Source organism: Pogona vitticeps, chromosome 3 (assembly GCF_051106095.1).
Source record: "Pogona vitticeps strain Pit_001003342236 chromosome 3, PviZW2.1, whole genome shotgun sequence".
NCBI lineage: Eukaryota > Metazoa > Chordata > Lepidosauria > Squamata > Agamidae > Pogona > Pogona vitticeps.
The window spans coordinates 229,025,357-229,042,442 of NC_135785.1; the positions used below are offsets into that span (position 1 = coordinate 229,025,357).

General features: G+C 39.4%; 1 protein-coding gene across 1 annotated transcript in view; it reads right to left on the reverse strand.

Moving 5' to 3' along the window:
* ZPLD1 (zona pellucida like domain containing 1) overlaps nt 1–17,086 on the reverse strand; it is a 47,513-nt gene that overhangs the window by 12,829 nt on the left and 17,598 nt on the right. Inside the window, exons 2-5 of the mRNA XM_020785035.3 lie at nt 13,466–13,686; nt 9,394–9,575; nt 8,499–8,571; nt 476–573 (exon numbers count right to left, since the gene is read on the reverse strand). Coding sequence (XP_020640694.1) covers nt 476–573; nt 8,499–8,571; nt 9,394–9,575; nt 13,466–13,686 — 574 coding nt within the window. The remainder of the gene's footprint in view (nt 1–475; nt 574–8,498; nt 8,572–9,393; nt 9,576–13,465; nt 13,687–17,086) is intronic.

Below are 17,086 nucleotides of genomic sequence, written 5' to 3' on the forward strand. Positions count from 1 at the left end.
TCCACCTTTGCACCGAGGGTAAGTGGCACTACCTCCCACTTGCTCCACCCTGAGGCATGGATGTGAGCCTTCAATGAAAACGGGTAAAGAAGATGTGGTGTTCTCCCATAGAAAAAGAAAGGTTCTTTCATTTCAAAGAAAAAAACAAAGAAGAAGAAAAAATGAATAGGGCCAAGAGGTTTTGCCATTTATCTTCCCAATATCCTCTAGCCAAATCATCTCCATATTTTGTGCTGAGGGGAAAGACCCACAGGGCAGGTTACAAGATAAGAAAACAACAGGGGGGAAATCTAAGAACTTGGAATGCTGTTGCAGGCAAAGCAGACAACACAGGGCGAAACAGACTAAGGCCCTAACTCCACGTAAGACCATTTCATATGTCTAGAACCATTATAGCCACAATTTTGCATTTGTGCAGAATTCTGTTTAAAACTACAGATACATTAAGGAAAATGAAGGCTATCATTCACAGTACCTTCCATCAAGGTTTGTCGCTCTCACTGCTGCAAACACTTTTGTTTTCAAAGGTAACCCTGTACTAGGTATAATCAGCTGCTGGCTGTAGGTGGTGTCCTAGAAAAACAGATATTTTTAGTTATTCTCAGGCAATATCATCTCATGTAGAACAAAAGCATTTGTGTTCACCTAGTGGCCAGGCTTAAAATGTAATATCTGATGAATGGAATACTAAAGCTAGGATGTAGAAAGCCCAGAGGTTAAAACTATTCTGTTTTAAACCTTAGTTTTGAGGCAGCATTGCAGGTCTGTATTAAACCAAAGTCTTGAAACCCCTGGCAAGGAGGTTGGGTGTCTCACCATGACATTTTTGGTGGGACACCCCCAGCTCCAGTCAGACATTTCCTTCACTTAAAACCCAGGTCATCACCGCGATGTGGTTTGAGGGCATTTCATAAGGGATAAAGACTGCAGTGTTTAATCCATTATTCCTGCAAACCGCTCTTCCCTTGCAATGCTCCTCCAAATCCTTTCCTTCACTTTCCTTCTCAGCTGCTATAGAAAAATTGCACCCATGGCCAGTGTCATTGGGAGAGGAGCATTGGGGGAAAACAACAAAAACAGGGAAGGTAAAAAACTTAGTTCTATAGTTCTTCCCAACAAAGTGGCTCCTTGACCATTTTGGAATAGAGAAGCAGTTGGCTACCATCTCCAAAGCCCAGGTTCACCATTAAAAGCACAGCGGGACTTTAATGAAGGGCATAACCTCTTGGTGTTGACAACTGCACATACTACCTCCAGCTTTTTTGAGTGGGAGGGATTTCTATAGCCTGGGAGTAACTGTCAACCTATCTAGCATTAATCAATCATTCTCTCCTGTGTGTCAGAATTCTAAGAAAGCCCTACCTCTATGCTGAGAAAAAACCATTTCCTCAGAAAATATGTTAATGTCCGTTGAAAGTACTTGGCAGAAAATGTTACAGTATATCTGTTACAGTATATTGAAGCAGAGTTGTTAAAAGCAGTTAGATTGTTAGTTTGTTTATTTGTTGTTAATTAGAGATGGGCATGAGCCACCAGTTCAAAGGTGTGTGCCAGTTCAAATAGGGTTTTAATGGGTCATAGACTCCCTAGTATTGTTTAACACCCCCAAAAAATCCCCTTTCAAAGGAAGTTAATGTCTCAGTTGTATTTGTAGAAGGTGGCATTTTGAGGGTCTTTGTGGCCACTGAAAGGTTCTTGGGGTAGAAGACTGGGCCCCATTCCCACTTGGCACTGTTTTAGATGGCAGTACTGGTTTATATTCTGTTAGCCACATTTTTTGCACTCCCAAATAATTTCCATAAGACCCACCAAGATTCAAAACTAAGCGCATGGAAATGAGATGCTATGATGTCATTGACACAATTGTACATTTATTAAATAAATAAATAAATAAATAAATAAATAAATAAATAAATAAATAAATAAATAAATAAATACATACATACATACATACATACATACATACATACATACATACATACATACATACATACATACATATGTAGCCTGCATAATTAAATTGTAAACCGCCCAGAGAGTGCTTGTAGCGCTATGGGGCGGTATATAAGTCGAATAAATAAATAAATAAATAAATAAATAAATAAATAAATAAATAAATAAATAAATAAATAAATAAATAAACAAACAAACAAACAAACAAACAAACAAATAAATAAATGACTTAGCTTTATTTATAATGCTTCCACTGTTAGTTGCTTACAGGAAATGTGTAGCAACTGCATACTAAAGTTAGGCATTATTTTGGACCATTAGGACAGAAGTTCACAGTGAAATAGGTATGCAAGTCAGAGACAGCAGATGTTTAGTGGTTTTTTTAAAGATTGCTACTCCCATAACACCCTACCCAGCATGGTATTATAATAGGAAGATGTCTTACATTGTTGTCTATGGCAGGGGAAGTATTCATCCTGAATTTCCTTTGAGGCAATGCACTGGATCCAGGCTTGGTGATGCTTATAGTAAAACCACTGAAATCACTTATGCACCACACTAGACATGATTAAGTCTAGATGCAAGACAACTATAATTGTTCTTTCCTCTGATTATTCGATACTCAATTTAAATAGGAACCAGTTTTAATGTTCTGAGACAAATTCCTATGTGATATCCAGATACCTAGAAGCTTAACACGGCAGATATCATGTATGTCACCTCAGCAAAGCTGAAATGTCATGGCCAGTCACATGCTTTGCATGCAAAAGGTGCCACATTCCATTCCAGATTGTTTCCAGTCTCAAAACCTGCAAATTTGGTCATAATAAGTATAGACTCTACTGAGCTAGATGCACTCTGCTTGTAGATTACACTTCTTTGTGCTCATGTTCCCAGCTAGAGATGTGTGGAAGTTTCCCACTCTCCCCTGTGCCCGAATAACGAGTGTCAACTACAGGGCTGACTTGCCCTGGGCCCATTTGGACCCCCTCCTACACAATCTTTGTCTGGCTCCATGATGGACAGGGAGCTGGACCAGTTTCCTGCTTTAGTGCTTCATGTTCCATGTGAAGGCCCCATTTCTGCAAAAGGCAAAATGCTAATAGCAAGACCAGGTCATAAACTGAATGGTGCAGAGAGACATAAGGGCCTCTGGTGGTCAGGGCAGCAGCTACTGCATAGCAAGACTCTTTGTTTTGTTTTTTATGTGCCCCAGCTGCCAAGGAGACGTCCTTAGTGGCTTCCTAAGGCAGCCACCAGGAAGAGTGAGGGCCAAACTTTCAAAGAGCAGGGTATCTGCACTTCTCTATACTGTTTCCATGGGTTCTCCCTGCCCCACCCTTCATGCTCTCTGGATGTGAAATAGTGGTAATGTTTCCCCAAGATTTTAATGATTTGATCAATGCCTTTTACAGCAGGAAAAGCAAAAGTTCATTCCCAAGAAACAAGCATACTTGCCTTACTCTTCCTGAGGTCCCCCCCTTCCCCACTTTTAATCAAAAGATGTGAATGCTGGGTTTAAGATGAGGGATCTGAGGTGGGCTCCTCCATTCTGTTAATCTCTCTCTGGGCATTTTGCTCACCCCTCCAACCCCGGTAGCCTTGGAAATCCACAAACACCCTTTATTTTTACACATTTGTCCAATGACAGCACATTAGATTAGAATTCCAAAGGGTTTATAGCTGTATTTTTAATCCTAAATTAAATGTTGACATTTGAGAGGGAAGAACTTTAATAGTTTACAATCTTCTCTCTAAACTAATGACAATCAAATGAGCAAGAAAGTAAAACTGCTAGATTTCCCTCCTTCTTACCCTGCTTTGCAGTTTCCTTTCACCTCCAAAGGCCAAAGGACTAATTCTTCCTTTCTTGCCTCCTCTGTGTAGTAAGTAGGTCTTTCTAAACATATTTTATTCTTGTATGCCTGGTTCTAATTCTGATTAAATGGTGGTGTACAACAGTCATCAAATGTTAATTAAACTACCTATGTAATAATGGCATTTGTATTATTAATTTAGACTATTAATGACGTGTTAGCAAAAAAAAAATATGAATAATGGAGAAAGTTAAATAATAGTTTTAGAATTTCACAGAAATGGCACCCTTTCTTAGGAAGACGGAAGTCACACACTCACAGTGATGGAAAATTGGACCCCAATCTGTTATGCAAACACAGAACAGTTTGACTAGAGTATATTAAATTTTAAATATATGGAAATGAATGCTTGATATTCAGGCTTAATTAACTCTTCTCCTCAAAGAGTGGGTGCTTGACCCTGACAAAACCTGTACGTATACGCATTTCATGTTCATCGAGTGCTTCTAATAAATACATATGTATGGATTTTGTAGCACCCTGTACAGAAGAACAATTTATCCAGTGCCACAGCTTTCTCCTTTAGCCCAGTGTGGATTCCATTCTGCAGGTAAAATTCATTCTTCTGACATCAAATAATTCAGCTTGAAACAAGATCTAGTTTTAACTCGTATATGTTCATTTTAGTCCATAATATTTTGCTGCCATAATCTAATTTTACTCTTGGATATGAAGAAATCCCAAGTCTAAAAACTGACAAATTGGAAGCAGCCCATAATAACCTTTGGATACACTTGGTTAGGCATTTTAACATGAAATGACTTGTCCTTTATGAACAGGCATGCACTGGGCTGCACTCAGAGTACTGTACTCTGCTTCAAAGGGAACTGAAGTCTTATAAAGCTGAATGCCCTACACTGAATATACATGACAGTCTGTCCCAAAGGTTTTAAGAAAATTTCAACTTTCTTCCCATGGTTAGACTTTTGAAAAAAAAATGTTTTGCCAAGTCTGCAAAAAGACAGATACTTCTCATATTTATTGTTAAGAAGGATTTGATCTTGGAAGAGAAATTATGCTTTTTTAAACACTGTTGTCATTGTCACTTTCCGATTAGTTTGGGGGTTTTTTTGTTTTGTTTTGTTTTGGGTTTTTTTGTTGTTGTTGTTTTTTCCTTATTTTTAGGACCTGTGGGCAGAAGAATTTTTCTGCAGGTTTCTGGTACCCTTCCGTTTGAACTGAACAAAGTTTGAGTGTGCTGGTCACCCACCAGAGACCATCCAAATGCCATCACTAACAAGAGCACACGTAATCTCTAGGGCAATTTAGCATTTGTTTGGCATTGTTTGAGATTTTATCTGGAACAGCAAGAATTAATGTATATAAGAATAAATCCATGTGTACTGCACCAGGAACAAAGAGCTTCTTGCAGCTTCCCTGAACCCTCTGAGGTATTATTTACAAGTTCAAGGTCACCAAGGCACTTGCAAAGATATCCTGAATGTGAAAGTGATAGAACAGCATATGTAGTTGGGCAAAATAGGAGCTTTCCCTACCTTCATAGCATACAGAGACAGCCCTACCCTTAGGGAGAGTGAGACGCTTACCTCAGGCAGCTGATTTTTTTTGTACCATGAAATATAAAATAATAATCCTGTGGTATCAAATCAATTCTGATTTATGGCAATCCTTTTCAGGGGTTTCCAAGTAAAATTCCTTTCTTCTGGAGAGCCCTTGGACTGTGCAGCTTGCCCCAGGCCACACAGGCTGGCTGTACTTGTAGGAGGCACAGTGGAGAATCAAACCCACAACACAGTGGAGAATCATACCCACAAACTAAACCATTGAGCTTTCCAGCCAGTTTAACAATCATGGGCCAACAAGTCAATTCTGACTTTTGGCAACACTTTTCGGGGGGTTCTAGGTAGAAAATACTCACAAGTGGTTTAACATTCTTTTCTTCCGGGGTGCCCTCAGACTGCGCAGCTTGCCCAAGGCTACACAGGCTGGCTCTAGTTGCAGGAGGCACAGTGGAGAATCAAACTCTCAAACTCTGGCTCCACAGCTAGATACCTAAACCACCAAAAGGCAGTAACAAATTTTTCTATTGTCACATTTCTACTGTCAGTCTGTGAGTGGGATTTCCAACCGTAGGAACAGAAAACAACTGGATTCATTTGAGGCTGATGCGGAAATTTCAAATGGTCCAGAATGCGGCAGCCAGGCTACTTAGTGGGGTGAGAAAACACCAACACATCTCCCCCACTCTGGCTGCTTTGCACTGGTTGCCCGTCCGTTTCCGCGTCGACTTCAAAGTGCTAATGATCACTTATAAAGCCCTAAACGGTTTGGGACCTCAATATTTGGCAGATCGTCTTCTCCCACCCAGATCTACCCGAATCACCTGCCATAGCCAGCAGGGACGGCTGAGGGGCCTGACGCCGAGAGAGGCTTGGAAGGAAAAAACTAGAAACCGGGCCTTCTCGGCGGTGGCCCCTCGGCTGTGGAACGCCCTCCCAACAGAAATTCGGCTGGCATCCTCCTGGGTGTTTTTAAAAGACAATTAAAAACTTGGCTATTTAGGCAGGCCTTCCCTCCAGTCAGCTAAGTCTTTTTATTTCTTCTTTCCTTATCTTACCCATCTTGGTAATTTTTTTTCTTAAATTAATTGTTTTAATTAATATAGTAACTGTATTTTTAATGATTATATATATTTTATATTGATTTTAATGTTGGAAGCCGCCCCGAGTAGACATGGTCTAGAGGGGCGGGCTATAAATAAATAAATAAATAAATAAATAAATAAATAAATAAATAAATAAATAAATAAATAAATAAATAGGGGAATTCATAATGTTTATGAATTTTTAGTTAAGCATCACAATGTCTTGGGCTAGTTTTAGTGTACATATTCCTCTTAAGTTTTAATAGGAGCCATTCACTCAGCTCCTCTGAAGCTGACTGCCATATACCAAATACACATCATAGCTGTTCCAAACATTTCAAGTAACTTTACATTTTCTCCCCATGACTACATAACAGTACTCTCCTGGAGAACAGAAACAGTAGCATCTTCAGTCTTACACATTTTACTGTTGTCTGCAGTATTCTGTACTGTGAGATAGCAAAACTTAGAAACAGGAAATTGGAAATATTCTGCTGTGTTATTTATAGTTCATTCATTACATTCCAGATCTAAAGCACTGACTTTTAAATCAACTGCATGAATTATAAGCCAGGTCCATGATGGCATGAATAATAAGCCCAAAAAATGGATTTGTAATTTGTTAAAATGCTGCTTCAGAGAAGGAAATCTGATTTGTAAATCAGGCTGAATAAAATGGATGAATAAAAAATTTAATCAACACAAAAATAACTTTTGGAAGATTAGTGTTGCTGTCGTAAATAAAAATCAGTAGAAGTGGTTTATATTTCCCTTCCAGTGTTCCTATTTGTGCAATACATGTTTACACAACAACAAATTTTCAAATCTGATTAACATGCTAATAAGAAAAAAACACCAGCTATTGCAACGAGCTATCCAGGATCAGCTCTCTCACAATGTGATTGCTTGGGGGTACTCCAGGGTCATCTCTGAACCTGGATGCCCAGGTTTTGACAGTGGCCAGGAATGGATATGGACAGTTAAAATTTGTGAATCAGCAGCACCCATTCCTGAAGAGGTCTGATCTGCCCACAGGGATACATTCCTTAGTTACATCCTGGCTGTAACGCACTCTTAAGGACCACATCTCCCTTTATGGGCCTGCCTGATTCTTAAGATCATAGAGGAAATCTTTCACTTGGCCCATGCATCTTCACAGGTACATTTGATGGGGACATGAAAGAAAGCCTTCTCTGTCGCTACAGGCTCTGGAACTCTTTCCTACATATTAATTAATCAATTAACAGCTACCACTGTTAGATTTTTTAAAAAAAAAATGAAACAAAAGCATAATACTCTAATGCCATAATGTTGGTTAAAAAATAAATATAAGAATCACATTTGTGATCACAGCCAACACTGGCAAGTTTTAAAAATCATTAGCATTGTTGTATTGCCATCTTATAGACTGATACTGTAGTAGTATTAATTACTACGTACAGCCTTATAGTATTACAGCAATGTATCTCTTTCGGCATACAGGTGCAGATGCCTTGCTTAGATACAGTTGGTCTCCACAAAGCCCCCACAATGCCACCCTGTTCTTCCTGATTCAAAATCATCTCCAAAAATAGGAAAACTTTGACATTTGACTTGATAAGATGGCTACAAGGCCATTGCCTTGTGGCTAACACCTTTGTGACCCCTTCCCAAGCCCATAAGGTGAAAGGTGTGGTATACACCACGTCAGATTAATGCACTGCCTGCTCATCCAAGAGGGAGACATAGGCAAGTTTGGAGGAAATCCCTATATTTGTGCAAGTACAAAGAAACAATATTTGGAAGCGGCGAATCCCGATTGAAGTGGGACTCAAAAAGCAGCCCACTGTATACTAACTATGCTCGACAGGCACGGAAAGTTAACTGATATTCTTAAGGAGATCAGAGGAAAACTAGATATGAAGGCAGAATGGCACACTGTAGTGGGAATCCTGAACCAAAAGTATTCATCTCTGTAATAGTCTGCTGCAGGGCCTACTTGTAGCATTGTAAGGCCAATCTAAGTATGTTATTTAGTAGGAAAAAGTATTATGTTCATGAAATTTCTAATAAATCATACTTACATTGTAAAGGAGCAAATTCAGAGTGCTAATAAATGTACCATTGTTCTCTCTTACAGATATAGCTGCTGAAGACCTGGAAAAGTTTAAGAGAGCAAAAACTATTGACTGGGGAAAAAATTGTTTCACTGCTGCTTGTTATTAAACCATTTTTTTGTGTCGCAACAGAAAGAGTAAATACTTCAGAAAGAGTAAACACTTCACTTTTGTTTGTAAATTGCTAGGGAGTGTCTTAAAGTCGTCTTTTAGACCAGATGGGCGGGATATAAATAAATAAATAAATAAATAAATAAATAAATAAATAAATAAATAAATAAATAAATAAATAAATAAATAAAGCAATGAGCACTGCTAAAACGATGGATCAAGTAAATAATTAGTTAAGTGAAGTGACAAAACAAAAACAAAAATTAATTTTTCATGATGTGTGGTTTGAACCCATTTTTTAAAAAATGCCTTATGTTACTTATACTAATATACTGTTGTGCAAAAACAATCAAAGTCAACTATGTCTTTATAATTGTCTTTATAATTACTAGTCTGTTGTTAGGTGGAATGTGGAAGCCAAGTGTCTTCATGAAAGCTAACGCAAAAGTGAAGACCTCACTGCTAAATTCATTCTGTAGCCATCTAAACATGTGTAAACATTCCAAATAATCTCTCTTTCTGTATATTTTCCGTTTTTTCTTCCCATCTTTTCTCACTGTTATTACATTTTCTGTGTTTACATAAAAAGCAGGGGGAAAGATCCTGCACTAATGTGTTTGGCTTGCATGGGGATCTGATGTAGCCATTCAGCACACTTTGAAAGACCCAAGAAGCTTCATCAGAAGAATAAATAGAACACAAGGACACTTTGGTGCATGCTTTTACACATAAACATCAGAGATATACTCACGAAGCCAGTTGGGTATTGTTGACTAAGTATTCCAAAGGATAGCTGCAACTAAATTTATACAGAAGTCCTGGTAAATAGCTGATGATTGTTGGTGGATCTGGAGTATCTATATAGCCTGATACATTCCCTATCTGGACTGATGATACATTGCCATATGCATTCACTCCTGGAACCGAAGTTACCTATTTGGTAAGAGATATTATGAGAAGATAAGAGAAATTATGGAAAGGCAAAATCTGTCATGAAAGTGAATCTTTAAAGAGAATGTAAGCAGGATGTATGAGCCTGTGTATGAATTACCTGCCATACCACAGACTCTAATTCATTTTTTTACCCAAACTACACCATTGTTCAAACCATGCTCCAGGGAAGACCACCATAGAAGTCCAGAGGTACATGTGCCCAACCCTGGACCTTGGGAAACCAAACTTTCCCTGGTGACTGCCACTCTTCAAAAACTTTTCTCACAAAAATTGGGAAGGATTAAAGGGAGGGAGAATATCTTTTGGCCCTTTAGGGACTAAATTTGAAAAACAACATTAAAAATGGAGTGGGTAGGAGGTTCTGGGGTGCCCTTCAAAACCCAGCAAACATGTCTTCTACAGCCCTAGGGATTACATAGACTTTTCCATCTGATTTGTCAACTCCTCTCATCCCAGCCCATTCCCATGGCACTCTCCAACATGCAGCATATGTTCTGTTGCTGAAAGGAGGTGAAAAGCTCTACAATCCGCATTGATTTCAAAAGTATTAATGTTACATACAAAGCCCTCAACGGTGTAGGGCCTCGATATTTGGCGGAACGGCTACTCCCACCAACACCTACCTATATCACTCGATCTAACCAGCAGGTGAGGTTGAGGAGCCAAACGCCGAGGAAGGCCCAGAAGGAAAAAACAAGAAACTGGGCCTTCTCGGCAGTGGCTCCTCACCTTTGGAATAAACTCCCTCCTGAGATTCGTATGGCCCCTTCACTAGGCATTTTCAAAAGCCAATTGAAAACTTGGCTATTTAAGCAGGCTTTCCCTCCAGGGCTATTTAAGCAGGCTTTCCCTCCAGCCACTATTTGATTTATGTTTTTTTCTTTTTCCTTTCCATTTTGAACAATTAATTATTGATGCAATATATTGATGTTATACTTAAATTGTTTTATTTTAAGTCTTGTTAGCCACCCAGAGTGGTCAATTGATCAGATGGGCGGGATATAAATACAATAAATAAATAAATAAATACATCTTTCTTTCTGCAATGAATGAATATCCAGATGAAATATTATAAAAAGGTATATCTCCATACTGTTTTGAATATGTGGTATGATATGCACTGACCATAGAATTCAGTTCAGATCCTGAATAGGGAATTAAGTCAGGGGCGACTACATTGGCAAATAATATGGGAAATGCTCTGGGATCAGGGTAATCAGATGCATATTATTTTCCATTGACTTCATGATGTACAAGTCAGTGCAAATTGGCCCAGTGTTTTTTTTCCTTTTAATTCATAGGGTTTTTTTTTTTCTCTATTACTGGGCTTCTCTTTTTTCTGCAGCAAATGCATTCACATCCGTTCATGCAGTGTGATTGCTTGTACTGATGCATACAGTTTGATCCTTCTAAGATGGGTTTGTAGCCATATTATATCAAGCCTTTCCACCCAGCTGCAGCAGCAGTAAGACAGGACAGGAAACTGGCTGCCATTTGAACCCTCTCCTCCCGAAACCAGATGCCAGAGTTTGTTTGTTTCCTTTTCTCTTCCTGTTCTATTTTCTTTAAAGACTTGGTACTTTTGTGCTAGGACCTCTAGGAGGCCAAGGTGGGGGAGAACGAGGAGTCAGCAGAAAGCAAGGAGCAAATTGGCAGTCAGACCTTGTTTGAAGATTGTTCATGTAGCTCTACTGTAACTGTGCCTCCAGCAAATCTGAATAACCACAGCAGAACTACTTTAGCAAGATTCAAACGAGGCTGGTTACGAATTTCATCCTCACTTTGTGTGTGCATAGCTAAGGCAAATTCACCTGGGGAAACCCACTTCCCAGGTACAACTTCACAGCAGACCCATGCACATTTTCCCCACTGTGAAGTAAACCCTCCACTGGGGCAAGTTTAGAGGTGAATGTTACATACAGCACTGATGTTACCTGTCTGTCATGGGTTTGGAGGGAAAGTTCCATCCTATGGGGAGTGGAAGGCGGGACATCAGGAGGAGGGGCTGTACTGTATATATATGTGGAGTTTGTGTGGAGAAGTTAGGAGAGCTGAAGGAGAGCTGAGAGAAGAAGCTGGAGTGGGAGTCTGTGTGTCAGACAGGGTACTACTGTGTGTCAGTCAGTACCAACCTGATAGGTTCAGGTGTCTGTATGGTTAGCCAGAACTGATAGGTTCAGGGTCTGTGCTTTATTTAAAGGTGTTCTGTGTGAACCAAACTGGTGTATGTATGATTGAGACTAAGCCACGTTACTGTATCTTATTCACTTGATCATTTTATTTTCCCTGTGTGTTATTTAAATAAACCTTATTCCTTTGTTTGTTGAAAATCCATTCCTGGTCTGTGTGACTCCTTACAGGGAATGGTTGGTGGCAGCTTAGTGAAACTGTGGCATATCCCAGTAGGTCTGGGGTTGTCACAGTGAACACCTCCCCCCCCCCTTCAGTCCGAATCTGAATCTTGACACTCATGGAACTGTGCAACTTGCCCAATCCTGCACAGGTGGCAGAGCAAGTAAACCCATCAGCCACACATAGCCTGGGTAATCTTGGCTCGTGCTTCTCCCAGGAGGCACAGTATAGATTTGAACTCCCAGGATGCAGTCAGGCACTCCAAGCTACTGAGCTACATAACACGTAGCTATCTTTGGAAATCAACAAATGGCTTTTAACTCCTCCCCTTTCCCCCCCTTCTCCAAGTTGGATGAGATTTAGAGTCAGAGGGATGAATAGCAGCAAGATTATGCAGGACAGGTGCATAGTGTTACATGTCATGTATATGTATATATACAATGCATTTCATGTTTGAAATACAAGTGGCGGCTTCACAATTTAAAGATCTCCGGGCAGAATTGGATGAAATTTTTAGAGATAATTTATAGCTTTGAGGGGGATTAAACCTGCCAGGTTTCATAGCAATTGGCCACAAGGGTTTTGTGTAATAGTAGCCATTACAGCCTGGGAGCATCCAAAAATGTCTGAATATATATACTTAGATTATTTATTGATGTATCAATTTATTTTGTGGATAAATCTTATGCAGATGAAAAACAGTATAAATTGGACTTAGTTCAGAAACCTGCAATAATACAGACATCTTGTTTTATGTCTTGATTTGATTTGAAGTTATTGTGGAAAGGAAGTATTCAAATTTGGGGTGTGAAGGGCAAATGATTCATTTCCCATTTCCTCACCTGTAATTTCAATAATAATAGAATACTGTACCTCATAAAAAGAGAAACTAAGTGTAAGCTAGGTATGTTGTATCGCATGATATGAAAAAAAGGAACACAGGGGTAATTCAACACCAACCACACATCGTTATGATGTCTAGCTTCACCTTTAGCAATGATGAAACAAAATAGCAAACATGGTAGTAGACCCATGTGTCCTCAGAGCACCTCTTTCTTTTAGTTGGATTTAGGACAGAAACAAACAAGATGGCAGCTCCATAATTAAAAGAAGATAAAATATTCTTTCTGCAGGCATATTTCCAAAAGCTGTTACACTTCCACAGTCAACATTCAATGACTTGTATTTGCCTCCAGATACCTTAAAACAAAATCAGCCTAATTAATATAGTTATGAAGGCTCATTTGGGGTAATTAAAATATCCTTTACTTCTGAAGATAGTTCTGCTTCTAATTGTGAAGCTGTCTCTTCCTCTGCCCTTTACATCCTAGCAAGCATGATCAGAATTGCTACCATTTATGGACATTCATTCATATTTCTGAACTTTTTATTTTTCTACTAAGGGCATTCACATTTGTAAATCAAACAATTGAATAGAAAGCATGTACCGTTTCACAGCATGTTAATTGTTTTACAACAATAAATACAGAAATGATCTCTAAAGAAATGTGTCTTACCATTAAAGAGTTTCCACAGGCCTCCAAAGTGCTGAGATTTATTATGAATATGACCACGGCCGGAAATGTGTTGTTGTTTATAAAGCCCCTACAGTGGGAATCTCCATGTTTCCCATTTAATGCCAAATCCGTTTCAGAATAACCAGAAAAAAGCACAGTGCAAAAATTAATCTTCATTGTAATTGCCTGGACTCCACAATAGACACTGATATCTCTTTCCGCTGCAATAAAACAAGAGGAGCACATTGAAGAGATTGCTATCCTTTTTCTTTTCATATTCTTTAAGTTGCTTTAATTGTCTGATAAAACCACGATCAAAGATTTGTCATGTTAAAATACCACAAGAATAACAACAAGCCATATCAAAAGAAATGGATCTTCTTTCACAAACAGCGTTGTATTTGGTTGTTGTGGGTTTTTCGGGCTCTCTAGTGTTGTATCTGTCCGGAAGTAGATAGTGCATAAAAACCAATGTCTGATCCATTTTAAAAGAAGGAGCTGTTTTTTGGACTCTGGGTGAGAGAGAGGTTTCATATGGCTCATTCCTCCACCCCACAACTTGCCCACTCTGCAGCTCAATTCTACTGCAGGTAAAAATTAACAAAGTTGTTGTCCTAGTTCAGTCCAACTATGTGTGCCTTATCTCTTGCTTCTGGTGTGGACACACATGCATAATGGGGCTCAGGATGCAATTCCAGACTAATTGCATCACACACAATCTGCTTCTAGTCCCACTTTGGGGCAAAGCTGGCCCCACAGTTTCCACGTGTTCTTTTTATTGGACACAAAAACTGAATGTTCAGGTGCTGTCTATCTATAGTGTGCTTCCCATTCACAGCAAGAGTTTAGACTTCGATCTGTTGAATAGACACTTTCCCTGGACTGCATTAGCTTAATTTTCAAGTTTGTGAAGACGAGCATGTGGCGACAGCAGGTGGGGTTAGCTTCTCTTCCTGTGCCAGGCTGACTAGCTCAGCACCCCACTGCAGGAGAAAGAGAAATGCCATTGATCTTGCAATCAGAAACCCAAGGGGGGGCAGGGGACCACAGTGATATAGCACAATAACAAAAAACTAAGAAGCATATGCTACTGTACAAAGGCCTACAAAGAGAGCATAAAAGAGTATATAAGATAGATACATCAGCAAATTTACAAATATAAATATACAATACATCTTATGTCTGATGAAGTGGACTTGTCCATGAAAGCTCACATTAAAAAAATTAAAAGTTAGTCTTTAAGATGTCAACACGTTTTTTTCTTTTTTTACTTTTTATTTCTGTTTTGCTTTTACATACTATACAAAAGCACTGGATGAAGTGGTAGGATTTGAAAATGATTGCATATGCACTTCAATAAGGATATATTGACTGAAGTGTACTACATATGAATTATTGCACAGAGCTGCTTGCAAACTGAGTTACCACTGTCTCTCAGGAAGGCACCTAAGATTAGATGCAGAGAACTTCTGTGCTCATAAAGGAGGAGTTATCGTTTCTGGGATGGGAGAAGGGTTAAGTGATGGGTTCAATGGGAATTGGCACCTAAGGAAGGCAACTTAGCAAATGGAATGTTACCAGATATCTGTAGAACTATAATCTTCACAAACTACATCAATCTATATATGAATAGTAACACACATTAGAGATGGTCCATAATTAGAAGTACATTAATACTGCAGAGAGATTGGTTGTTGTGGGTTTTTCGGGCTCTTTGGCTGTGTTCTGAAGGTTGTTCTTCCTGACGTTTTGCCAGTCTCTGTGGCCGGCATCTTCAGAGGACAGGAGGCAGAACTTTGGTGCAGGTTGCTGTCCTGTGAAGATGCCGGCCACAGAGACTGGCGAAACGAAACGTCAGGAAGAACAACCTTCAGAACATGGCCAAAGAACCCAAAAAACCCACAACAACCATTAGATCCCGGCCGTGAAAGCCTTCGCGTATATAATGCAGAGAGATTGTTGAGGCCTTTTTTCAGTATCTGTGAAATTGGACTTCAGAGGAATCCCACACGTATATCTTAAAGACCAATTGTCATACAAAAAAAGCTAATCTACATAATCATGGAGGTGAGAGAAATTCATGCTGTGTGCCACCTCAGATGCTCATATCAGTTCAGAATTCTCCTCTCCCAGTCACAGGATGTCTCTAAGGTCTGTTCCCAGCCTGACTGTATTTACTAACATGTAGCAAACATACCTTGCTGTAAAATTCTATACTCACTAAGTCATATATCCTGAGTATTGGTAAATATATCCATACTAACATGTAGGGCTTTCACTTTATCTTCAAACCCTCCATGTTATCCTGAGGGTTGGTTCATAACAATTCATATTATTATACTTACAGTCAATATACAGTACATATATTAACACACAACATAACATTAAAACATCCTTTTGAATATTATTTAGGTACCATCAATCAGATAGGACTTGCAAAGTAAGTGAGATATAGTAGGATCACTCTATCCAGAGAGGGTTGGTTCCAAGCTGCCCCGTGGATGCCAAAAATGCATATACTGCTGTACACAACTTACAAGAGAAGACAATCGGTTGATAAAAGCACAAACCCTATGCATAGCATAGTCTCTGGCTCCCTCTAGTGAACAGTTTATTTATTTATTTATTTATTTATTTATTTATTTATTTGTTTGTTTGTTTGTTTGTTTGTTTGTTTGTTTGTTTGTTTGCAAAAAAATTAGGTATGTTATTACCAATGGTCTCTGAGCAGCATACAACAATATTAAAACTTTAAAAACATTAAAAACATTTGAAATGGGCAATATTGTAACAATACCCTATATTAAAAACAGTCATTAAAACATTAATATTAATAAATCCTACTGCTCATATGGCCAGCTAAAGGATACTATTTAATTAAAATGCTGGCTAAACAGAAAGGTCTGTGCCTGGTGCCAAAAAGCCAAAAGTGTTGGAGCCAGGCGGATCTCTATAGGGAGGGCGTTCCAAGGTTGGTTCACAATAGCTGAGAAGGCCCTATTTCGACATGCTGTCCCCCTCAACTCTTTCAGGGATGGAACCTTCAGAAGGGCCTCCTGGCCTGTTAGTGTATGGGCAGGCTCGTATGGAAGAAAGTGGTCCTTTAGGTAACCAGGTCCTAAGCCATTTAGGGCTTTATATGTCAAAGTAAGCACTTTGAATTGGGCCTGAGCAGTAACCAGCAACCAGTGCAAATTTTTCAGAACCGGTGTGATATGAGTCTGCGCAGCACCACCACTTACCAGCCACACAGCCCGGTTCTGTGCCAGTTGCAGTCACTGGACCATCTTCAAGGGCTGCCCCACATATAGCGCATTGCAGTTGTCCAGTCTGGTTGTTACCAGTGCATGTGTGATTGTTGCCAGGCTATGCTCATCCAGGTAAGGGCGAAGTTGATATATTCTCTGCAGCTGTAAGAAGGCACCCGTGGACACCAAGTCCACCTAGGTTTCCAATGTCAGACCTAGGTCAAGGAGCACCCCCAAGTTGTTGACCCTGTCCTTTAACTTATCTGGCGGAGCACTTCCAACTTGTCTGAACTGAGCCTCAGTTTATTGACCCTCATCCAGTCCATTATCGAGTCCAGGCACGAGTTCAGAATGGCGACTGCCGCACCTGGAT